Below are 26,908 nucleotides of genomic sequence, written 5' to 3'. Positions count from 1 at the left end.
GAGGAATTACAGTGCCCACCATTCTTATACCATTAGGTGCAGCTGTACCACAGCAGCAAAGTTTAGCAGGTTAAAGTTGTTTGATGTTCAGCCATGAAATATGACCCTGAAATTGTAGCTAGAAACCAAGGTGCAGGCTGACAAAAGGGATGCAAAGCATCTCTTGTGATCACCCTGATCTTATTTTTCCCTAAACTACTTTTTTCTTCTACTATAGTCACATCCCTTTTAGAACCAGGGCAGTACACCTGGTTCTAGTTAATTCAGTTTCACCTTAATTTTCCTTCATGTAACTGCACTAAAATTCAATAGCATTACACCAGGGTGAAATCACTTTTTTTAATGTTAGGTTCTAAAGTACCTCTTTATTTATGCTGCTAAGTCCTGGTCTGTTAGAGAGCCATCAACAGATTACAACATAACTGCATAAATGAGGAACATAATTTATCAAGGGTTTCCTGTTTTGTTGTTGTTGTTTTTAAATAACAAGCCAACTAAATCCCAGGAATTACAGTCAACTACAAAACAATTGCAACCATTGCTGAACCAGCTAAAAGCAGTTCAACAGCTGCATCTTATAAAATGTTACCAAATCCAGAGACCCACGAATAATACAGGCTCATAAAACTAGCTACAATTACAATGTGGCTTACAGAGCATGGATGAATATAAAAGAAATTATAAAGATCCTCAATTAATAAGGCAGTTTAAAAGCAATTTGTAGGATGTAGTGTATAACAAAAGAATGTAAAATCAAAATACTCTGGGTAAAATATTTCTAATATTTGATATATTTTTATATGCATGCTTTAAATCTATTATTTTATATTGTTTTCTTCATTTCTTAATTAATAACTGATTAAGATATTTGTCTGATTTAGAGATAAAAATCCAATTCTCCATGAGAAGATTCTTCATAATTAACTATATAAAAGATTTCCAAACAGTAATTGATTTATTTTTTTAAATTGCCAAAGTCTGAATGTGACTTGGTTTTAGTGGACAAGAACCTACCAAATCATATCTCTCATTCACAACTAGAGATAAAAGCCTGATTTTACAGTGTAATAGGGAAATGGGCCTCAATTTTTCTAAATCCTTGGTATTCTTTGTTGTAACTGCTGAACAGCTGCTCAGATTGCTGAATCTGCATTTCAGAGAGCACATCACATGGAGATAGAATCATCCGTTAGTTCAAATTACTTGCTTCTACACATATGTTTCTATGCAGTTTACTTTTCACTGTTTAACTTTGCCCTTTGCCATTTCAAATTATTTTAGTAATGAAAATTTTATTATATAGTCTAGGAACCAACATGCATTTTGACGGACATCAACACTATTAGAAAATTAACCTGATTTAACATGGATAAACATCAGTAAAAAAAGTGGGTAGAAGAAAGCTTTACCTCTCTACACAATTCCTCTTAGTACCCTTTGCTGAGTGATGTAGATGGTAAAAAAGGTTCCTAGTGTCTGTGGATGTAATGAAAAAATATTACTGCCAGAAAAATGTTATGCATCTAAAGTTATATAAGTAAGCAGTTAGGACTGGTAGATATTCATCTACATTTCTATATATTCCTACAAAATAACATACTCTATGGTGGTGTCTATTTCAAACAATATGCAATGAGCATCACTTAAGTGGTATCAAATTATTTCTTGTCTTCTTCTGTTTTACCACTCTGTAAATTATTCAGTCAGAAGTGTACTGTATACTTCCTTTCTGCCTACTGGACACTTTTACTATTTTGCAATTAGCCCTGTGTGACTCTTCTTTGGTGTACCAGTTCTCTTTCCCTTTTAATTTGTACCCAAGAAACCCTGGTGTTTTTTTCCTCGTGTTAGAACAATCTCACAATCTGGTCTGGTTTGGCAGCCTGGCACAGAAGCTTTCCTTGGACACTCTCTCTCCCCTATGCACACATTTGAAAGGATATATTGATCCATTCACTGGGAGGGTGAGAAATATGGAATGCTGGGAAGACAGATAATACATAAAACATTATATACTTCTAAAATTTTGCAGATGTCCTGTATTTGCCAAATAATTTGTTGTTACAGGCCTAGAGACTGCCCTGGTGTAAGGCTAATTTGGGAGAAAACCTCCAAAGAGGTTCCTCTAGAAAGCAGATTCAAGCGGCCCTTCCCCCAACTGGTTCAGGAAAATATTTCCTTGGAGAAAAGTGGGAAAAACTTGTTTATTTAACAGGCAAAGCATTCATAACACACACACACACAGAGAACAATATTAAACAACAAACCATCTTGCTGCTCCTCTTGAAGACATGACAAACTCAGCAGGTCCCATTTGTGGGCTGTAACTCGGCTCACGTTTTCAGTCCCTCTGGTGCTGGAATGCAGCGTCCCAGGCCCCGCTGGCCACAGCTGCAAGCTCCTGGTGGTTTTCTGGGTTTTCAGCCCAGAGCAGGTTTGAACAGTTTCAAGAAAAACAAAAACCATAACCCAGGGAAGTTCACTGCCTCAGCTAGCTAAAAACTAAATAAAAGCAAAGGACAGCTCTGTCTTGCTGTCTGTCTGTCCGCAGACAACACAGGAGAAGGATGTAGGAGAGCAAGTGCAGCTTCTGGCAACAAATTCTAGGCTTCTCCTCCCCTTTGCTCTTGGAAAAGGGTGCAAAACTTATTTCTGGGCTGAACAGATAGACAGGGATACAAGCATCATAAAAGTCACCCCAGGAAAAGATGTACATTTGTATTGTGCCTTTTTAGAAATTACCTAGGTAGGTAAATGAATTAGTAGCTCACTACATAAACTCTAAACTGAAGGCATGGTCCCAAGCAAGGGTCCTATGTTTCTTGAAGCCTCTAAACTAAATATATTTGCTAAAAGATTAGAAGGGAACAGGCATTCCTGTTGGAAATTCAAGCCATGTACATTTTCAGAGAATCCAACCAATTCTCTGTAGTATAATCCAGTGATTTCTGTTCCTTTTTTCTGACCACTTTGCCAGCTTAATGGAGACAGCTCTGGTCTGGGCTACAGAATAAATGAAAGAGCCTTCAAACTCCCCTGAGAACCTCTATTCCACCTCTGGCCTGCTTCCAGTACAGCAGTAATTGTACCATTACAGCAGCATTATCTATAGAAAATTAACATGAGTTCTTAAGTTGTTCAACAATAGCAAAGCATAATTATTTACACTGTAGTCACAGAATTTCTGAGAGGAAAAAAACGTTAGGCTTTTAGGGAAGGAAAATTGTAGCAATTACTGGCCTAGTAGTTATTTTTAAAGTAATGTTGATGTATTTGAAAGGAAGAAATTTTTTGGAACTTCTTTAACCTACAACACAAGCTCTAATGCTGGAATCAGTCTGCACACACTCACTTCAGGAAGCAGAGGGAGCTGTCTGATGGCAATTACAGTTCTTACTGCCAGGGAGCCAGGTCACAATTAGCAATCTGGGACTTCACATCACAGCTTGCAAAAAAGACAGGCCTCATATTCTTGGGAAGACAAAAGAAGACACATCACATTATACTGTAAGATAAAGCTGATATTTAGTTTATACCTACAGAATAATTATGTATGCTATGACTGAGTAAAAACTAACAACTACTCACTGATATGGGGTATTTACAGTACAGAAACTAAACTTGATTCTTTTGTAGTGGGAAAATCCCCCATAACTCTTCTTGAAAAATTGTAGACTAATAGAAGAGTCATGATGTTCAAAACAGTATGAAGAAATATAGTACCCCTGAAACATAACTGAGTCAGGTACAACTAATAGACTTTCAAAGTGCAACACAGTGCACACAGTGAATTATTGTAGCAGCACATCTACTGGCAAATTAAAACCATGAGTTATTAAGAGTCCTGGTATAACGAATTTGTAAAAGCCTTTTTTTTCCCCACAAATAGGAATTCCTGCAGTAATCAAAACAACTGTGGTTCTTTAGTTCAGCACTGTTAAACCCAGAATATGGAGATCTCATCCTGCTGCCCAGTGAAGCTGTACTCCTTGAGATAACCAAGAGCTGTGCTAGTGTCTTTAGTGATGGCCAGTGCTGTGAGTGTGGCAGGAGAGTGAATCACCTGAAACAGAGGGTCAATAAGGGCCTTGTCTTCAGAGGGTGCTCACAGTCAGAAAATGCAACAAGGAACAACAAAAAGCCTCAAACTAATGGAAATGAAGAATTTATCTAGTGGTAAGACTGGATGTATAGGGCAACCTTCCCAAAAGTAAAGGAAGAAGCTTACTTGAGATTAATGGCCTTTTTTGCTGAGGCCCATGGGAAGTCCTAATAAGGCAATGTGTTAAACAGTGAATGTAATTTATAATACATGAAAACTTAAGAAAATATAAATAGCATAGGGCACTGAATGAGAAGTGTCTTATGCCCTTCTTACATTGCTTTTTAGAGACACTTTCACCTGTTGGATTTAAAGTAGCATTCATGTTTCTATGTTTTGGAAAGCCAACATGCTTGCTTTTATGCACCAGCGTAATTGAAACTTAATGATGTCACAGCAAGTAGACACTTCAAACCATCTTACACTGGGATCACAAATGATAGACTTCTATAATCTAAGCTAAAGTAATTGTACTTACATGTGTTGATTTCGCTTGTAGTGACATTTTTTCTAGGTTTTCTTGAATGTTAAACTTAGTTTTTCTCCATTTCCTATCATCTGCATTGATCTTACATATTTGTGCTCACACAGTCACAACACCTTTCCACAAAAAACAAGGCCATAAATTTTTATACAGTAATTCCTGCATCAAACCAACCATTCGTAGATGAACCAGACTGGTATCCTGTTAAAAGGTATGTAATTTGAGAATTTCATATGATACAGGTTTAATCTTTTATATAAATATCCAACAAACACATGATTTTAAAGGTAGGGGAAAATAATTTACTGTTTCCTTCACTATATACTTGTTCAATATTATAATTCAACTGTCCAGAAAAATCCTACACAAAACAGTCATCATTGTGCAAAACTTAATTTTTTCTGATACACACTGAGTATGTAAGGCATGTACATGTTCTTCTCATTTATACCAATAAATACACTCACAAATATAAATCTCAAGTATACTTATCCAATCTGAAATAATTACATTCAGATGCTGAATGTACTTATATATAGCAAAAATAACTCAAGGCCTGTAATATTTTATTTTCAGCTTTTTCTGACATCATCATTACTAAACAATGTTCCATTTTCCTTAGTAGATAAATCTATTAACGCAGACAACCAGAACGTTTCTGTCTTTACCAGGTCTACTTAAAATCATCTTCTTGCACCTTACCTTTTCTTCTAACCAAAATTTTAATTTTGCTTTGTCCAAAAGTGTCATTCTTTCAAATGCTTTAATGAAACACAAATCCTTCTGTGTTTTTCAGCCATCCTTCTTTTCATCCTTTGCTTTCAGACAGCACTTGCATCTTCTCATCTCCCCCTCACTTAGCTGCTGTTCTTGAGTGAACAATACTCCCAATTCATGTACATCACCCTCAGCATAACTGTCATAACTTGCAAATTATAAAACATTACAGAAGAAATCCAGGCAGGTATAATTCTGTTGACCACAAAGTGCTGTGCTAACTACACACAGTCTTGTTGTGGTCCTAACATTTTACTGAAGTCTGTGCATAAGCTAAACATATCTTAATACTCACACCATACAATCATCTTCCATAATTTTTAGTGCTTTACATGGTGGCATTTGTATGCTACACTAATTGACTTAATAAGTTTCTTTGCATGTATTTTTCTCATTATTAATTTGCTTCATAAAATATTTAACTTGGAAATAAATCTGTTGTTAAGAAAATTCATCCTACTTTAAGGATGTTCATCCCACCCTAAAGCAATCAAAATAAAATTTCCTATATACTGTTAAAATCAATGACAGTTCTATAGATAATGCATAGAGTAGCAATTAATCAGAATTTGTCTATACCATGAAAAAAAGAATTCTATACTTTAATTAATTCAAAACGTATTATTATTTTTCAATCTACCTCATGTAAAACCCTAAAATTATTTTATCTCCTACAAGAGAATAGTGAGTTATCCCAAAGTATGGCCTAGAATCCAAGATTTTAAAACATATTTTTCATATTACACACAGTACTGGTGTCTCAAAAATCCTGTCCAAACTGACCAAGGTTCTGTGCTTGTGGTTTTTCCTCAGTCTCTGTTGGTACCAGCTCACATTTAATCACAATTAAAATTAAATAGTTGCCTTAATATTTGCCTTACTATTTTTAAGGTGAGGGATAATGTTTCATGGCTTTTGTCTCATATTCTTTGAGAAACAAAAGATCTCACAAAAATTATCTGAGAAAAATTAGCAATTTTTAAGATAAACTTTTATTGAAAAATTAAAACTGCATTGCATAACTTCTTTATAACTTCAACATTTCTTAAACCACAAAAGAGAGATTCTGTTTAAAAAATCTCTTCATGTTTTCACCATTCAAAAAACAGATTATGAGCTAACTCCATGATGATTTTAAAATTCTGGATTATTCCCAAGGCCCCTGCTTCTGACTGTCTGCCATGAATGGGATAATCTATCTTCTCTAAAAATTACCTTTAATGACACAATCACAATTTTTCTCATTCAAAATGACCAGCTGCTCTTAATTTTTACCCACTGGTCAGTCTTTTCCAAATAAATTATATCAGTTCATAAGCACTGCAGCTACCTGTTCAGCTAAGATCTTGCCTATTGTTTAATTGATCTGAATTCACTCATGCAAAGTTACAGTGGTTTTCCCTGTGATTTTAAAAGCAAAATTGCTACCTCAGAGTGTATTTTAAACCTCAGAAAAACAAACTTGCTCACCTGGAATTAAAATGGTATACATTAGTCAATACTCCTGTATATCCATACATCCTAATCTCTCACAGTCAATAGTATATGGATTTAAAGAAGGAAAGTTCCAGGTTAGCATTAGTCTGAGAAGCTGTGGCATATTACTCAGATGGAAACGACCTAATAAGAAAAAAGATTAATTTTCTCACTAATGACTATAGCTGCTCTGTTAAAATCAGTTAATCAAGTCAGAAATTAATACGAGCACGGTGCCTGCTGAACACAGGATAATGTATATGTAATAGGAAAACACCCCAGAATCTGGTATTAGTATCAAAATCTTGGCAAAAATCTAATTGTGGTCATCTGTGTCAAGACACAATACTGCAGAAAATCAAGATAAATGCAGAGGGTATCTTTAGAGACAACACCTATGCATTGACTGTCTTGCTTCCAAAACAAGCAGGAGGAGCTCCATTATTCCCACTTAGCTGCAAACCATCAAAGGCAATAGGAAGAACTTTTGATACTTTGACCTTCAAAAAACAAGATACTCCATTAAAGGAAGAAGCAGAAATTGTAGTGAGCAAAATATTATATATGCTTCGAGGAGTTTTAGATCTGTCTCTGACTACGTCGCAGAACAGGAACTTGCTGTATGAATGCCAGTCAGCTGCATTATGGTCCTGCCTACAGCTTCATGATCAGGATGAAGATGGTTCTCTTCACCTCATTATATGCTTCAAGGAGAATTAACATCTCAGATACATTAAACTATTATTAGAATATTAAAATGGTGATCTGGATACAGATCATGAGGTTAAAATACTAAGTTTAGAGGACTGAGGGGAAGTTAGAGCTTTAGTAATACAGTTATTGACAAGGGAGGTGGAGGAAATCACCTAGGAACTGGTGCAAATCATAAGACCCATGGTGTTTGTGTGGAAGACATAAAATCCTCTAGTGAAGCTAAGTCACCAGTTATACATCCTCGGATTAATTATATTAGTTCATATTGTTTCTCATAAACAAGAAGGACTGAAAGAATTTTTTCAATCTTCTGTAGCTCCCCTTTGAATAAAGTAAAACTGAAACCAGATTTCAGACAGAAGTCTAAAATAAAAATGTGACGTGATTCTTCAAAACAAACTTCTTTGTGTACTCTAAGAACTGCTCTCAACGAGAGGTCTTCTAGTTTTGATGAATAGCTGGTATCTATAAAGAATGGTATTCAATATTATGGAAGTTAGAACTTAAGTCAATGTTTATGCCAACTACATCTGTACTGCAGGCCTCAGCATGGATGTTTACATCAGGAAATGTCAAGTATTGAACACACAGTAATACAGTAGGCTTATGATTGAGTAAGATTGAGGTTTAAGATCAAGAAGGCAAGAAACCAACTACACTGTCTTGAAAAAAAATCTAATTAAAGAAATACTCTATTGATAAGATTACTAGGGGGTTTAATGATATGAAGTAACAATACAGATCTATTTAGAAAGTCATACTCAGAAATCTAAAGGTCAGCGACAAATTTACTATAATTTTTAGGTTCAACTCCATTTGAAGATTTTACAGAAGGTTATGAAAGAGGAATAAGCAAGAGTCCTAGGAAAAGCTGGAAAGGATGTGCTGTAGGATACAGCATTTACCATAAAAGCTGCTTCCTTCTCTCTGTGCTAACACAGCCACAAATATGAGACACTATCCTCAAAAGACAGCCAGTGGGACCTGCAGGATGGAAATCTCTCTTGCCTCTAGGTGTCCTTCCACAGGACTGACAGGGGCCAGAGAGGCTGCAAAAACTGCGTGGCATGACTGTATTTCACTGAAAGTTTCTAAAATAATTCAGTTTTATTATGGAAGTGGAGGGGGAAAAAGCAATTAATGACTGCTTTGCAAAGAATCACATATGAAAACACTTGAAATTAGCATATTCCATTTATCACCATGACACTAACTCAGTGAACAGAGGATTATTGAATCTCCATTTTGTTCCACTATTCTGTTTCCAGTATGGACTTTTCCATTCAGTAATACTGATTATCTAATGATTAAGATTGATCAAGCTGCAGATGAATCTGGTGTCTATACTTTGAAAAGACTAACCAGTTGAAATTATTGGGACAAGCTAGCTGTATTAAAAGATACTAAGTTTACTTTTGGTTTTATTTATTTTATAAACTCCAAATAGATAGTGAATTCCATTTCACTAAAAGAATGATGCTGGTTAAAACTCCCACAGAATTTAGTTAAAATGGCCAGAGGCCAGTTCTGAAATAAAACTCAAAAACAGGGGCCTTGGTTAGCAATCAATACTCACTACAAAAGCATTCAGAACACTGAACAGTCTGACATTACAATAAATAAAACTGAAATTTCTAATAATTCTAATAGATTAAAGGGATCCCATAATTTGATAGTCTATACACAGTGTCAGAATTCCTTATCTTCAGGAAAATTATCTGTAAGTTATTACTTTAAGGGCACTAGGATTTAAACAAAAGTGCCAACTAATATTTTTGTATTTTTTCTTTGGCTCACAAAGACACTAAAATACCATAAACATTATTTAGAGCTTCAATAATATATAAATAGGTTACATTACAAACAGAAGAAAATACAAGACAACTCTTCAGCATGGTAAATCTCTGCATATAAATAAGCAAATATTTCAGATACCTACAATTAAACAGTTATCTTGCTGTAAAACTATTACATTTAAATCCTTTTACACAAAGAAATTTAACAATAATATACACAATCTACACAAATTAACCTCTAAAAATACAGCAATATACCTGTTACAATGACTCTGCTACTGTCATCCCCTGATTTGACACTAAAGGGCTAATACAACTATTTTACTCAAAGGTGCTCTTAGAGATTGCTGTTTTGTATGTGAGAAAAGCACCAACAATAAGATAGAATACTGTTATACATTTTCTTTAGCTCCTAAGAATCTACATTTTAGAAATGTTTCTATATGTCTATTTCTGTCTGGCAGAAAAACTTGTAGCACATTATCCACATCAAAGTTGTTGAAGGAAAACTTAATTTTCTTAAAGTGGAAAACATGCTGTGGCTTTGATCTAAGTTTATAACCACTTTATATATATATATATATATGTATGTATGTATATATATAATTATATATATTTATTTATACTGTACATATATACTGTGCAGAGTTCTTAATTTGCTATTTTAATACCTATTAATTTTCTGCTGTCTACAATAAACAAGACCAATGTAAGAGTCAATAGTACTTCAACTTCAAGATAATACATTTTCCCTCAATAATATGATTTACCAATACATATATATTTCAGTAGTCTATAGTTGTTTTGTTTAAGGATGTCTTAGGAGATTGGAACTTACAGAGAGAGAATTTCCTTTAAACATGTTCTGCAGAACTGGGTTTAAAAAATAGCCAGTGCTGGAAAATAATTAATTCAATAAATAAATAATTCAACCACTACAGCTCCTGCCCCAGTCTCTCGATTTCCTCAATGAGGAAGTCAATGTCAGACTTAGTTGCTGCTGGGTTTGAGATGACCATTCGGAAGAAGTTGACTTTATCGCCCTGAGGCTGATATCCAACCATGGTGGTACCTGACTCCATCATCAATGCCTTGATTTTCGGTGCCACCTTTAGCATAAAAAAAAAAAAAGAGAGAGATCATAAAAAAAAAAAAAAAGAGAGAGAGACAAAGAGAGAAGAAAAAATTATTCTTTCCTTGTATATCACGGCATTTCTTAACACAGAAAAAGTAAATTGACAGACATTTGTTTTAATAAAAAATGTATGTAACAAGAAAAAGCTTGAAAAACTAAATATGTAAGATTGGATATTTAAATGAAAATTGACAACAATAATTTCCATCTTTTTGATTTTCAAATTAATAGTATCTCAGAGTATTCACTATATAATAATTTTATATATTAAATGTAGATCTCATTTCTTTGTGCTGAAGATTTTGTCACAATGAAACATTTTGTGCTTCTGTAAAAATGTCCACTCCAGACTTTCTTGAGGGTAGTGGATGTTTTCCATGAGAATATGATGTATTCTTGAAGCATTTTATATGTGAAGACAACAGTGGACATTTTTCAACAAGATCTATGTCATAAAGAATATTTTTTGTTAGCATAAGCCAGGGAAACCTTCCAGTAGTTTTGCACTACTGTGCATTTACCACAATCTCACTTCTTTGGTTTAATTTACAAGAAATAATGTTCTGACAGTCTTAGTATTTGGTATTGACTAAACCCAGTTTTTCCATCCTGACCTTCATTCTCCTGCTCTACTCTTTGCCAGGCAAGGTCAGATGTCTGGCTCTTTTAATTTTGTAGAATGCTTTATGATGTCCTCTAACATTTTGCAGGGTTAAATAAAATATTTCATCCCTCTTGCTGTTTCTTACTTCTTACCCCTATCTTCCTCTATTCTCTCTTTTTTTAGCCATTTCTTCCTCTAACATGGGACTGGCTTGACCCAGGAATTTCTATTCTCTTCTATTCTCTTTTCCCATTGTGCTACAGTCATTAAATCCTCTACAAAATCTCCCAAGTTTGCTCTTCCTTCTCCCTTCCTTAACACACACACTCAGACACAAAAGAACAATTATTTTTGACACTGTGATATCATTCTTTTGTCTCCTGAATGTATTTCTTTCCACTTCTGTCTAAAACACTACTACAAAATTACTGTACTTTGCTTCCATCAAGTCCTGAGTAACATTATAACTTTTCTGGTGGTGCTTCTATGATGCCTTCACTTTCCTCTACCACTTCAAATAAATGTAACCCAAAGTCCTCCAAAGGGTATTGATTTTCATTGAAATGTATTAATGCATTGGGCATTTAAAATCAAAACAAATACCTGAGAAGGAACGTACAGGTTTTCATGTCCTTTACCTCTCCAAGCATTTTCAAACAATTACCCTTCTGTTTCTCTTGTGGATAAGCTGTCCTATTCAAAGGAGACTCTGATGTCTGTAGGCCTAGCTACATTTTAAAGGCTTGTAGCACTTGTGATCACAGAATAGCTGAATATGTTCTGAATCTGGTTCTATAGGGAAAACATGACTTGAGCATCAATATAAATAGGAGACAAAAGTGAACAAATATCAAGGTCATAACAAGCAATGGAGAACTGACGTCTCAGAATTTGGAATTATCTTTTTACATTTAACCAGAAACACTTACCCTGTGTAACTTTTCTCTTCTCTCATCAGAGTCTGGCATGCCCCTGAGACTTGGAGGAATGTACCAAAAACATACATTTGTATGCTCTGGCTGCAAAAAGAACCAAACATATGCATCCATTAAAAAAAATTATACAGATCAGTCCCACACTAAAGGCTAGTGAGTAGCATATTTTATCACAGACATGAAAGACAAAATATAATATTAACTTTCCTAGTCCTGCATGTTAAACAGACACAAATTGATTACAGTACTGCTGCTTGCCTCTGCTGCCTTAGGTTCCCATTGTCCCATTTGCAATATTTAGGTTGCTAATGAAGTGCAAATGATTTTCACCCTTGTGCAGTTCTATGAGTAACTGTTTTTCAGGATCACAGCAAGGGCAACCCAATTTTCCTTTCCTTAGCAAAGGGGGAAATGAAGTTTATACTATGATCCAAAGGTTTATGTACTGGCACTAGCAAAAGAATATACAGTAAAAATAGCAGATTCTCAGTTATGTATGGAATAATCTCAGTATGAGTAGGTTGTATTAAGGAAATCTTCATGCCCTAAACTGAGAAGGCCTCTGCAGAAGAGGAGATAAACCTGACATTTATGATACAAAACCACATGTATTTGACAAAAAAAAAACAAAAAACAAAAAACAAAAACCTACTCAGATGCCAATAGACAAATAGTTCTTTAGACAATCAGAAGAGTTTCACATAGCTGTCCTGAAGAACTGTAAGAATCATGAAGATAGATTTGGCTCATACATATGTGAAAGAAAACTTACCTCCCCTTCAAAAACCATCTCAAATTCTTCTCTGTTTTTGATTTTAGTGTAGAGATATTCTGCCAGCTCCAGGCATTTATTGATCTGATTTTCAAATCCTACTGTACCCTATTTTGATAAGAAAATAGGTATTAATTCTATGGACAATTTTTTTTCTGCTCTGATGCAATCACCTTTTCAGATAGATTTCACTTTTAAATATTTTCAGGCAGAAAACATTTAGCAGAATTATTTCTTGTAACTTAAAAGTAGCATTAATCAACAATAAAAAAGTGGCTAAAGGTGTCCCAATTGTAAGTCACTATTTGGTTTGTCTCATTTTAAGAGAATTTATTATGAAAATAACAAGGACTTTCACCATTTTTAGTAGATTATTTTAGGTCTTTTGCATTTTTTGGGTTTCCAAAAATATTATGGACATCATGCCCTGGCTTCACAGCTGCTCCTGAAAGACCAGAAACTTGGAATGGGAACTCAGTTGAAAATGTAAGAATTGGGAAGTAAAATAATTCCTCTGAACAGTTTGCTAGAACTGTGCATTTAATCAGCAAGCAAAAGTCTGCAATATGTTTACTAGAAGTCACTTGCCTACCCACCGATATCTTGTCAAGGTCATAATCCCAGAAAAAAATACATGAATATTGATAATGAATAGTTGGGGTTTCTTTTAAGTACACTTTGTACATGAATGAAGAAGCAAGCATTTTCTCCCAAAGTGAAAATTGGTTTATGATTTTAGAGTTTATAATTAGATTGAATATCAATTTTATTATAAAAATTAGACTCTGAACAAGTTGCCCAACTGAATTCCCATTTTGCCAGCAGAAGATGAAGAATAACAGTAATGAGATGACTGCAGATAAAGCAATAAAAATGGAATGTGTTTTCTTGACTACATGAACCCTCATCTTGTGAACATGTAAGCCTGGACAAAAGCTGTGCTTACATTCAGCCATCCAGGCATACCACAGTAGTACCATGTAATCAACTGTGGAATCATCACTTGGGCAATGCTTCCTCGGGAAAAGGCTTTGTTTTAGGTTAAAAAGGTGCTTATAAAATCTTTGCATTGTAATGTCATGTTCAAAGGACCCTTGTAAGTTATCAAGGCTGCTCTGCTGTTACAAGTAATCTGCCATAAAATACATATGCAAGTGTAGAGCATCACAACAAGAGATCATTTTGGTGCCCTGCACTCAATGGTTTTTCTGCAGGACTCATCTAGTGACTCAAATATTTCTTCTAATTGCCATCTGAATTTACGGACAGCTAGCATTGTTCTACAATTCACATAGCTCCTTTCTGAGTTAATACTTGGATGTTTGTGTGTTTAGAGATTGTAATGACACAAACATTTATGTTAAAATGAAGTATTCCCTTACATGACACTTAGAAATTAAATAAATACATTTCTGGTTTTTGAGCTAAACTTTTGTTATTTACCTTTGCTTTCCACATCAACCAGAATTTGAAAATGTCTACATGTCGACCACACTGTATTGCCTTATCTCCAGTGTCATAGGAGACATCATACTGTTTGTCTGGCTGGAAGAGATAGCCTGCACACATTTGATTGCAGCCTTGAAGGATACCCTACAACAAAAAAAATGTCCACTTATATGACTTACCTGGTATTTTATACATTAATAATGTATAAAAATGTATTTCAAAAATGTACAGGAGAATTGTTCTTTGATAGGACATATTATAACATACTGACCTTGTTTTGTAAACCTGAGCCACAAAATTAATTTCATAACCTAAGGTGGTTCTCTTAGAAGTCTCTGAATAGCCATATGGTTTTACACAAACACCCCCCTGAGAAAACATGCACAGATTAATTTGGATACTTAATTTGTCATATTAACTTTACCCACTTCAATTTATAAGGCTATGTTCTTTAAACTTACGTTTATGATTTGTTAAATTACACACTAGAATAAAGCTGTGGTCTCTCAGTGCAACAGATCGCTACACAAAATGAAGTGAAAAAACTTAATTGAAGGTTTCAACTTTGTACATTGTTCAGCTTTATGACACTTAACATTAGTGATAAGTAAAAGTACAAATGACAAAAACCAGACCTATTTTGCATGTAACTAAATATGGTTCGCAGACCAGTAGAAATCTAGGGACTACTGGCAAAATGCCTGGCAGAAACACTGAGCAGCAAATTCCTGTGTGTTACACAGAATTCTTACACATGACGTTTCTAAAATGCTGTGCATTTCCTTTAGAATTTATAACTGTTTTTTGCAAGAAACTTGATGACATCAGTGTGTCTCAAATACAAAAACATCTATCAAAGTTCTCATATAGAGAACAAAAACTCTTGCCAAAATCATGCAAAAGCTGGCACAAAAAGTATGCATGCCACTAAACAAAGACTTGTGCTTCCCCTCAGTAGATGTGTTTCCAAAGGGAAATAAATGCTGCAGTCCTCAGTTTAGAGCTGGATTGGGTGGGAGAACAATGGCAGACCTAGGGCTGCAACTTCCAACACTTCCATCCCAATTCTACACGCTGGGATTACTTCTTCAACTAAGTGCTTCTAGTAGCAATTGTCATACAAGAGGTTAGTGGACAACATCATTAGTCCTATCCACATATGATAACACGTATGATCTAATTTTCTTTTTATATAATTTAATAAAAATATGTTTTGCTTAAAAGAAACAAGACACAAGGTTTTCCTTTCATTGATGACAACTAAGAATCTAGATGCCAGCCCTAACAGTAGAGTCATAAGACCAGCATGTTTTCAACAGAACTGGGAAACTTTTAAACTACTATGTAAGGTAAAAACTTGCTGTTTTCTTACGCAGTTTAGTCTGCGACCAAGTAGTAAAACTGAGGTTCTATATTCAATGTATCATAGAAACAACAGGGCAGGTGCTCAGATGAAGCACAGTAGCATGGCTCTATTGCTGCTATCAGAATATGCAAAGATCCAATAAGTGAGGATCTGACCCATGTTGTCTACAACTTTGATTAAAAAAAGCCAATACCCCCAGGACAAATAAAACAACTTCCAAAACACAATGTAAATCCAGACAATTATTCTTTCCAAAAGAAGTTTTGAAATTAAACAGATTTTGCAGTACACTCTTAAAAAATAGGGCTTGATATTTACTTTTTTTTTTTAATATTTAATTATTAAATGTAAGCCAGACCTTCTCCCGGACAAGAATGGCAGAACATTGTAACAACACTCCCATCATCTTGTGTGGATTCCAAGTGACTGAGTTGGCTCTGCAAAAAAATTATACATTCAGTTAGGTCTGGAAAACAGAAACTTAATCTGAAGCAGTCACCTTTGTTTTCTGTTTTCAGCTGGAAAGATACGGAGTTTTGACCTGATGATAATACTATGGGTCTTAAGTGTCTTATGCTGCCTTAAGTGTCTTCTTTCCCAGCTATGCTGTCCAGGAAAGGAACTTTTTTCATGTTAACATTGCAACGTCAGACTTGTGATTATTTTATATTATTACTAATACCAGCTAATTAATATCAGACTGATTAGCTGGTATGGTAACATCATCCCCAGAAGAGTTCTCTTCTAGAAATAGCACTGAGAAAAATAACAAAACCCCTTGATGTGTTCCATCAATTCAAGGTACTGATGGGGAAAGTGGAGGTGTCAGACAAGTAAGGGACTAATATGAATTGTAGGAGAATACAGTTCTTTCCTGAACAGTTGCTGGAAAAATAGAAAGGAAATAAAAAGGTGTTCTGCATGCTTACCTGCTTTCCCAGTTAGAGCCACAGCCCTTGCTTGTCAAGCCCATGGACTGTTAAAAGGCTCTAAAACTTTACATCTTATCCTACCATTCTCTGTGTAAAGCTTAAAATTTTTTACATGCAAAAACAAGTCAATGTACAAGATCACCTAATTTACAAGTCAAACAGATGTTCTGTATTTTAACATACTATCCTAGACAGTTTAATGGTGACACTGAAATAAATGTGCCAACGTTGCACATCCATTGACCTTTTCACCCCAAGTAATTAATTACCAAGCATCCCCTTGATTCACTGCATGTTCCAGAGAAGCAAAGTACATAATTGTATTTCACAGACTATGCATGTGTTTTTACAATGCGGTTGAAAGAAAATTAAAAGGTATTTCCTCCTCTTCCATACCCTGCTCTCAGAGGACACAGACACAACCACAGTTTCTCCCTCACTGTTTTGAGCAACACAGTGATGTCTTCTCCCCAGACTGAGGACCACTGATTTCTAGATACAATTCCAAGCCCTGTATGTGCTAGGTTAGACTGTAGAACAGCACAGCTTGTGCTGTACCTGGTGATCTCACCATCTAACACTGGCTGCTTATGCAGTGCAAACCAGCAGATAAATTGCTCAGACCTAGGAGGCAATTATCTTTTGAAAAACTTCACTAATAGTTCAGATGAAGCAATCAGGAAAAAGGAATTTATATAACAACTTATTTCCTTTTGAAAACACCATGCCTTCAGTTTAGCACATTCATTTAGCACATTCAAACTTTCAGAGTTTGAAACAAAGACAATTTTAAGTAATTCCTTACAAGGAGCATTATGTTTATTTTAACATGAAGCTGTCACTCTCAGTGCAGCCCCCAGCCAGGGGCTGTCCTACCACAGGCAATCCCAGCTCTGTGCCATGGCAGTGTGCCAGTCCTCCATGCCAGTGTGCCCGAGCAGGCCAAGTACAACCTGTGTTAGCAACAGGCCCCAGCTGGGGCCCACGACAGGCAATTACCCCTTACACGTGGGCCCCATCCCATGTTTGAAATCTGTATAGCTGTCTGGGAAAGAAATAATTTCACGCTTTATAGCCTGCTGTTTTTCTGTATTTGCTTAAAATTATGGCCTTAATTAGCACCTCAGGGTTGACCTCAAGTCAAAAGGGGTGTGCCAAACTCCTGTGACCAAACCTCTGTATCTTAAGAAATTTATTTTGCAGTGCTGACTTAATATTAGATATATTGCCTTGAGTCACAAGTAAATTGGACTGGGCAAAGGCTGATAGGATTCTGCTGCCTCACAGTACCCCACATCACACACTGCTGTCCTTGCGACAGAACAGGCCACACTGTTTTGCTGCCAGTCCTTCCATAGACTATCCTTGATGCAGTACTTATTCTTTACTTACTGTGAAGATGCCCAAACCTTGTTTTCCCTAAGGAAGAGCAGTGCTCACTGTACTCATTTTACAATTTTACATGGTGCCCATATTCAGAACAGCTGACTCAAGGAAGCAGTTTCATGCTAATTTAAAAGTACATGGATAGATCTTGCTTCAAATTTTTTTTGCTTCCCTGAAAGCTGATACCTCCAATGATGGAAAAGATCTAAAGTTTCTGATTCTTCATTGCTTTTCTGATTTTTTTTCAGATGGGCATCATTTTATGGTAGAGCACTTTCAGAGGAAATCTAGAGATCAACACACCCATGGCATTATACATATAGCATCTTCTACAGACTTGGCATCATTGGATATGGGTACAACTGTGCCAAAGACTAAGCCTGGAGTGACTCCTGAGTCAAGATTTTAAGAACCACTGGGAAGGTCACATACTCACTCTGCTGTCATTGCCAACACAAATGCTTTGCCTCTTTAAATTTGTTTCAGCCAAAGGCTGGCTTCTGGTCTCACTTGGCATCTTGGTAAGCTGGTTTTGTACCTGGGGGTACACACATGCTCTTTTCTGCAGACTTCACTCTGACCTCAACAAGAGCTTCCTGCTTGTTTCATGTAATCCCCCACATGGAACCAACACACAGGCCCCTGTGCCCTGAGACAAGTGCCATCTAGGACCCTTTTTGTCCTCTGTAAATTACCTCAATCTTCTCCCTGGTACAGCAGAAGTATAGCAGCTCTCTCTATCATAGCCCTTTCAAGCCTTAAAGGTACAGAAACTTGCCCCTGAAAATTGCTGCTAGTTCAGTCTATAACTCCTCTCATTGTTGTATACAACTATCTATTTGTGTGTGTATGTATAAATAAAACTGATATAAGACTAAATCTATGTATCTGTTCCATTTAAGAACACTCATGAAAACTCATGAATACTCTTTATTTTGCAGAAAACCTGCAAATATCTTACAGGAGAGAACCTCTACAAATTCCCACTGTGGGTATTCATGCTCAAACACCTTCCCTGAATCCCTCATTTATCACTGGTATTCTCAAAGCCCTACATTTCAGAGATTGTCTAGCTCTCACACTTCATTTCTTTCTTCAAATACTTCTCCATCCATTCCCAGACTTATGATCCCTTCAAAGCTATGCATAGAAAAATCTGCCTTCTTTTTTGCCAAGTAATATCCTTGTCTACTTTCAAATCTACTGAAAACTTACCTCTCACTCAATGGTACATCACAGATCTCTTCTGTAGTATTGTTTCCATCTCCCCAGTCTGAACCTTTCCCTTTTGTCTCACTATTGTTTAATTTAGTGTTTAAACTCCTTAATATAGCAAAGTAATATTTTTATGAATTGTTGAAATGTCATGTACCTTATGAAAGTACTTTAAGAACAGTATTACAAAGAAGCACTGTGTAGTACCTTTCTATTCCATTCAATTTATGACGGTGCTTTCGGGACATTAAAAGTCCACCCCCCCAGGCAGCCTGGAAAATACAGAAAAAAAGAGAAAACTCTTTTTTTTTTGAAAAAGCTCAACAGATTTTAGTTTACTCAGGGTCTAGTAATAAATATTTTAATTCAAGAAAAAACAGTGTAAACTAAGACCCTCTTTTGCCCGACTAGCAGCACTTTTTTGTTACTTACATCTACATGGAGCCAGAGGTTGTATTTTTCACATATATCTGCAATCTCCTGTATTGGATCAAAGGCTCCATATACTGTTGTGCCTGCAGTTGCATTTACAAAAAGAGGAACGTATCCCTACAATTAAAAAAAATAAAAGTCAAATATAAATTGAAAACACTTTCAGAAAAAAAAAAGGGAAAATAATTCCAGAAACGTAGTCTCGTTTTGTAACGTAAAAATGGTTTTCTTCCCATTGGAAAGCCCAACATAAGCAACAGTAGAAACTACCTAATCAAATACATGGCAAAAGCAAAATGGTTTTTTAATTTATTTTCTTGTAACTTCACAAAATTAACTAGTTAGAGGATAAATAATATTATTTTGTCTAATCTCTTTCAGTGAGGATATTCAAACAATGTAGTAGAAGATGAACAATATTCAAGTAAATTTGGGAATTTTACAGCAGTATAAACAAAAACTAATTAAATACTATTTGTGAGTCATGATTTGAAGGCTTGAAATTGTTCCTTTAGACTTTATGTACTAATAAACAAAACAAAATAGAATGAGGTGATCTGAAACAAAAGCAATAAATGAGAAACTATCAGATCAAAGAGAGAGAATTTTGAGTCAGATAAAATAAATGTGAACTGCAATTTCATTGAGTTCCCAAATGTTAAGAAATAATTTTTAAAAAATGTTGATTTCTCTTTGATTATTTTATTAAAAATTCATGGGTTTTTCCATTGCATTGATTCAAGAAATAGCAGATAATGCCTACAATTTAAGCTTACTCTTTATATTTAACAAATATACATGCTACCTATGTAAAATATATAGGATTTTTTAAGAGCTCTGCAGAATCTTTAATGGGTTTGACTAAATTTAAAAGTTTAGATAAAAGTAGCTTAGATTTTGTGTTGCCATACTTGTTTCCATATATTTTCAAACAGGAAGTTATTTTTAAAAATCATGAACTCCAGTTGTGGTTCAAGAGTTAAAAGTCTTCTGGTTTTAAACAGAAAATGGAAACCTTACCAAGACATACAGATAATTCTGTAAACAATACATGAATGTATAATTAAGCATATAAAAATATTGTTATTATATTTATATCATTATAATGTTCTTTTTAATGTTAACATTCTGGCTTCAAAGGAAGAAGAAATTTTACTAAGCCAAGCATTTAAGCACTAATTTTTAAAAACACAAACCTTTTCTTTTGCTTCCAGAATTTTTGCCTCCAAATCAGCTGGTATTATTTTGCCTCTGTAATTATCACAGAAACAGAAAGTTAAAGTATGTATATGGAAATAATAGCTGCAGTTGAAATAATTTAATAGGATTTTCTCAACAGGCAATTAGCAACTTGACACACTGTACTGAATCAGCCCTTAAACAAAATAAAACAAATTTAACAGCTGAACACATTTAATCTATCAAAACTTTAGTATTCATCCTACCTTTCATTGCATTTTATCAAAATAACATTGTCTGTTCCAAATCCAAGTGCAGCTCCAGCTTTCTTTATTGAGTAGTGACTCTGCAGCAAACAAATGAACATGAAATGGAGTGGCTGTTTAATGACGAAGCATTTTCACAACACATGCCAGTAAATTAAGAATTGCAGAATATGCAGTGTTTTAAGCTCACATGCTCTGAGGTAAAGAGAACCAATTTAGGGACTGCAGCCATGCCTTTGGTTTTAACTTCAGGGAAATACTTGTAGCGTGCAGCCATTATGCTGTACATGTTGGAGATCGCTCCTCCTGTGAATGAACAAATAAATGAATAATAAAATAGTGATAATGAAAACAAAAAGCATATTATACCACAGACATTTGTGTCTCATTTGCATAATGCAGTGAAAGTGGCAGTGAACTACGAAAAAACATTTCTCTGAAATGCACTGGCATCTGTCTAAATAGCACAGGACAGACTCTTGAGAAAACCAGAGTGATAATCAGAATTTCCTAAATGCCATCTCTTTCAATTGCAATCACTTTGTATACATTCCTAAAAAGTTCAGATTTCATTGTGCTGCTTTTGCATAAACTTCTTGTTAGCAAGAACAACAGGAACTTATTAAATTGTCTGATTGAAGAAATGTCACATATTGGATGGATTTATCCCATCTTACTGTAGACAAAGAAGTAGGTGAATAAATGTAGATTTCTACAGCTGAGCTACTTCTAAACTCCCTCACAGTCAGTTATGGAAAAGAGGCATCTCACAGGCTATGATTCAGCTAATCTACTTTCACACTTAATTTTGAAGAATTTGAATACAGGGAAAGCACCTGTTTACCTTGGTTTGCTGCTAAAAAGAGCCTGGAACAATTAGCTCAGTTCTTTGGTGTAAATCTCAAGCTTTAATAAGAACAGTCTCACCCCTAAACCTAAGAAGGTTTCTTCTTCCTCTGAAATTTTGTCATTGATGAGAACACAGAAAGATCTGTATTTTTGGAGTGTGCACTTTATGTGGGCTGTTCCAAAAGGAGGTGGTTTTGTTCTTTATGCTCTGTAACGGAATGGTGTTCCCTCATGCCAAACCCAGAAAAGTTCTGCTGGGCAGCCACATGGTCCACACATTGGCCCAGGACCTTCACACGTTTCATCATCAGTCATTTCTGTCACTGCTCACTGCCTTTATGTTCCTTGTATGGGAAGACACATTGTCTTGGTCTTTATGCTAGAATCATATTGTGAATCCAATCAGATTATATCCCAGATAATGAGTTCCAGAAAGTGACAATCATAACCTTTTCCTGTGGACTGTGAGCCCAAATCCTCGCTGACCACCAAAGAAACCAATACATGATTTTTGAGAACTGCTAGTCAAAAGAAGTTGTGGTTGCTCAGCACCTCCAGAAATGAAGCTCATAAAAGGGGTGTTTAAATGCCTAACTATGCACCAGAGCCCACAGTCAAGTTTTAAATGCTGACCAGCCATAGTACATAGCCATACACAGAGATAATTTTTTGCCCAAATTTTCTGTGGGATGTTTGAACAAAGCATTTCTACTTCTAAATATCTGACTCACATCTGCTTTGTGTTGCAGATATTGTAACTATTCAGACACAACCTATGCTTATTTTAACTTTTGAAGTTTTAGTCAAACCATCAAAATGAGAAGAGAAACTCACCAGGTGAGAATATTCCATCACCATCTTTGTTTGACCATCCAATAATCTCCCTCATCTTTCGAAGTGTTATTTGTTCCATGAGGACAAAAACAGGAGCAATTTCATAGGTAAACCTGCATAGATAAATAAAAAAAAACAAATAAGGACAATAAAGATACAGATTCTAAAAACATATTATAAATTTCCAATCTGTGGTTCCTGTAACTTGAGGTTCTGATCCTGAAATTTACTCAAGCAAAAATCCTCAGGAAGACAATATTGGAAATACTGATGAATAAAAACTGCAATATTAGATATTTTGCAGCTTTCTATATAGTGAACGTAAGACCTAATGTTCAACATTAAAGTGCTGCTGACTTCTGTACAAGGTTGTCCTTTAAAACAACTGTTTCCCAAAGTGCCAATTCCACACTTGTAAAATAACATACTGCTAAATCCTTATGAAAACAGTGAACTTCACTGAGCTAAACAAAACCATAATTAGAAGTATTGAGCTAGGGTTTCAAAGTCTAAATATAATTCATTATGTGGATTTATTCTGTTGATGATCTCCAAGGACAACTTACTTCTACAATACAACATGATCAATAACTGTCAAGAGTAATTACAAATGATGATTTTCTAATTACCAATTACCAAAACCAAGTCATCAGTCAACTATTGTATCCACTTAATGAGGGTAAAAAACATTATATATCCTGGCCTGCCCTGATGTCAGAGTTGGATATGTGGATGGAAATTGACAACCATACAACTATTTTTGGTGATCAAAGTAGATGAACGAACTACTACTGCTGTAAACAAATTCTGCTTGCTGTGTGTGGGGAAAAAAAATAAGTAAGGGGGAAAAGGAAGCAGAGAGAAATGAAGAAATCAACCTCTGATTTCCAAAGGAATCTATAGGGGTATGACAGTATGACAGTTCTGATTTGACTGATACCTTCCACTTGAATAATGTTGTCAAAACGTATGTGTTGTCTCTCTAATACTAAAATGATATTTTGAGAATAGGTACAGCAAACTTGAATGAGGTATGGTATTAAGAAGGGAACAAGTGTCTCAAAAAGCTTGTCTTTTATTTACAGCCACACTGGTTGCTTCCACTGTTAATATTTTATTCAATTTTTATGTGTCCTTAGTCTATCAGAGAAACACCACCATTATTTTTAAAATATTCCCTTAAAATATTCCCTTAATGACCTTCATTAAAGATTTCTAATTTGTTTAATTATTGTGATTGCTATTTTCAGAAGCAAAAATACTACTTATTTTGTTTTTATTATCATTAGAACTGGCAGAGACATTTCAATACTGATCTGCCACTATTTACAAATGGACAAAATTAATAAACCAGTGTCTGCTAACAGTGGTTTGGGGTTGTTTTGTTTTTAAGCACTGAAAGTCTAGAATATATTCCAATTTTTATTTAGGCAGAAGGATCAGCTGATGTCACAGGAACTCAGCAGTCTATAGATCACTGTAGCTCCATACAAGATAGTCTTAAGTCAATGGGATTGTTTTTTCCCCACCAGTTTAAACACATTTTTGTTTTGTCCTGAGACCTTGCACACTGAATTTTGAATATATTTAAATACAAATTCTGTGGTTATTTTCTGAGTCTCCAAAACCTGACAAGAAATAAATGACAGTAGATGTTTATAAATTACAAGACCAATGAAGATATATTAGATGATGGCTATGAATTTACAAATCACATCTTGTTAAAGTTCATTCCACCTTACTTGTTTTAAAGTTAAATTATTTTGAAAAATTCTCTAAAACCCCCCCAAAAAAAAAGTGTTTGGCTTAAAAGGAGCCATCTAACTTTAGAATCAATCTCCTAAAAAAAAAAAAAAAAAAAAAAAAAAAAAAAAAAAGCTGATTAGATTTTCCTATAGTTACAACATTTACAGGTATTTCTGTGAATTAACTATCACAGTCATGACTATCAGCTCTTTACTAACAGAATGTACTAACAGGTTTTTTGGTAGAAGCCAGTGCTGGCTTAATTCTGCTCTTACATAAAGGACAAAACACTTTATCAGACCAAATAATTCTAGCTACCATTCTCTTGTTGGCCAGTATGTAAAAAGCAGTCTGAAAATAAACACAGAACATTCTACATCAATTTTCTATTCATAAGCATAGCTGCATAATACTGAAAACACCAATATATTCCCTTGTCTCAGCTAACAGCAGGAATAAACAGAACTTCCAGATAATATTTATTTTTAACCTCAGTTGGCTGCTGCATGGTGACAGAATGGCCTGTGCTACACACCTCTAGAACTGGATGAATAATGAAATTCTGAAATTTCCATGCTGAAGGTCTCATGATTAGAGATTGAGCTATGAATAGCACATTGATACATTATTTCCAAGTCAATGGAGGAAGCTTATTATGTTTATTTTTATATATTATCTTCACAATGACATTTAAGTAATATTTCCTAATGATAATTTAAAATTTTAAGGGAGTACAGATGTTTTGATTAGTCAAAACTCATCTGCAAAAGAAAACACATACTTTTAATTGTTCATAAACATTTTAAGTATTGTTTATCTTTAGAAAAGAAAAAATAGCATATGAAAACCATTCCCTGCTATAATTTAACGTTACTGTTGCTTTTGTGCTATGTGCTCATGTAATTGTATAGGTTGGAACAGCTTCTAGGTAAAGGTCAAAATCTGTTCTGGCCTGCTGGAACACTGCTCAAAACAAATACTATGTTTCCCAGAGCTCACAAAGGTGATTTGGTTATTTTAATAACCTTCTCTGTCAGTTCTTTGAATCATATTTTACAAACATCTTGCTTTAACCTTATTTGCAATTACTGTGTTACTTGAAAGCACACCATGTTGACTTTGGTTTTCTGAAAAAAAGGCACACTAAGCCTCATGCTAACAAATAGATACTAAATGTTCATGTTCACAGAGAAGTATTTTCAAGATACATTCATTTTTAAAGCACAAATGGATGAGAAATTAGCTATTTAACATTTTTCCAAAAAAATGGAAAACATCAATTAAAAAGTTACTCTTTAAGAAGTGACTAAATGAGTGCAATGTTATTAATAATGATGTCATTTCTTTATCCTGTCAGTCTGCCACAGAACTGAATTCTTTTATGTTTTATAGGTCTGTGTAATTTCACTGATTACAAAAGGATAACTAAACTGGGATAACTAAGTCAAATGGGCTTGGAAAAAGTGGCACTGAAATATTGGTCACAGAGAAACAACCTTTAAGCAAAGTTTTTTAGAAATGTGATCAGAACTGTTTTCACTTTTAATCATGCTGCTAAAAAGACAGATAAAAGCACTTTAAACTATTTACAATACTTGTTTAATAATTAAAACATATATTGCTGGGTTTTCTTCCCAATCAGCTTTTAAATCTGAATGTCTCATACCAATTTTCAGCAAACAGAACTAACTGAGATGAATATTACAAAGAGAAGGCTGGTTTTGGCTGGAGCACCTTAGGTTTTATTTTATTTTATTGTTAATGTCACAAAACAGGCACAGCTCCTAATCTCCATATAACTGCTAGTCATCGGCTATATTTAATGACCTATATACTCCCAAATAGGCCAGTGAAAATATTGTTCATTTTCCAGTCTGAAGATAGATATCATATGTTATGACAATTAGCAACAAACTCCCCAAAACAGAGGTGGCTTTGCAGTTAAGACACATTCAGTACAGGACTAAAACAGAGCAGTCTTACCTGCTGAGTATATGGACTCCCTTCATGGTTTTGAACATATAGAAATCAAAATACAAATAAAAACTGACCAGAAGGTTTGGTGGGTTTTTAGTGGTTTGGGGGTGGGGTTTTTTGTTTTGTTTTTGTGGATGTTTTTGTTTAGTTTTGGGTTTTTGTGGGTTTTTTTTCATTAATTGCACTCTGCTGCAAAAATTCATCATAATACCTTACACTGATATTTAGCTTTCATTAACTTTGAGGCAAAGAAAAATTAGGAAAAGTTTCTTATTTGATTCATTCAGATGTCAGATTTTACTTTTTTTATACTTCCTTTTATTCATTAACACATGACTTTATTAATCTTAGGCTAATTCCTTCATTAGCATAAAATTATTTTTCAGCATTACATTTTTAATCATTTTGAAGCTACCCAGAAGCCACTTCTTTACTAGCACATGAACAAAAGGTATTGCCTCAAGCCTGCTATCTCTGAAGTC

At 34.8% G+C, this 26,908-nt stretch overlaps 1 protein-coding gene across 1 annotated transcript in view; it reads right to left on the bottom strand.

Moving 5' to 3' along the window:
* Nucleotides 1-6,332: 6,332 nt before the first annotated feature.
* Nucleotides 6,333-26,908, bottom strand: part of GAD1 (glutamate decarboxylase 1) — a 33,290-nt gene continuing 12,714 nt past the window's right edge. The window contains exons 7-17 of the mRNA XM_021534786.3: nucleotides 22,704-22,816; nucleotides 21,211-21,326; nucleotides 21,021-21,100; nucleotides 20,772-20,826; nucleotides 19,576-19,692; nucleotides 19,351-19,415; nucleotides 15,969-16,047; nucleotides 14,239-14,388; nucleotides 12,796-12,903; nucleotides 12,018-12,107; nucleotides 6,333-10,458 (exon numbers count right to left, since the gene is read on the bottom strand). Of these exons, the coding sequence (XP_021390461.1) occupies nucleotides 10,285-10,458; nucleotides 12,018-12,107; nucleotides 12,796-12,903; nucleotides 14,239-14,388; nucleotides 15,969-16,047; nucleotides 19,351-19,415; nucleotides 19,576-19,692; nucleotides 20,772-20,826; nucleotides 21,021-21,100; nucleotides 21,211-21,326; nucleotides 22,704-22,816 (1,147 nt within the window). The 3' untranslated portion in view covers nucleotides 6,333-10,284. The remainder of the gene's footprint in view (nucleotides 10,459-12,017; nucleotides 12,108-12,795; nucleotides 12,904-14,238; nucleotides 14,389-15,968; nucleotides 16,048-19,350; nucleotides 19,416-19,575; nucleotides 19,693-20,771; nucleotides 20,827-21,020; nucleotides 21,101-21,210; nucleotides 21,327-22,703; nucleotides 22,817-26,908) is intronic.

This window comes from Lonchura striata, chromosome 8 (genome assembly GCF_046129695.1).
Source record: "Lonchura striata isolate bLonStr1 chromosome 8, bLonStr1.mat, whole genome shotgun sequence".
Taxonomy (NCBI): Eukaryota; Metazoa; Chordata; class Aves; order Passeriformes; family Estrildidae; genus Lonchura; species Lonchura striata.
Note: the sequence above shows the minus strand (reverse complement) of the source record. Positions and strands in the feature narration are given on the sequence as shown.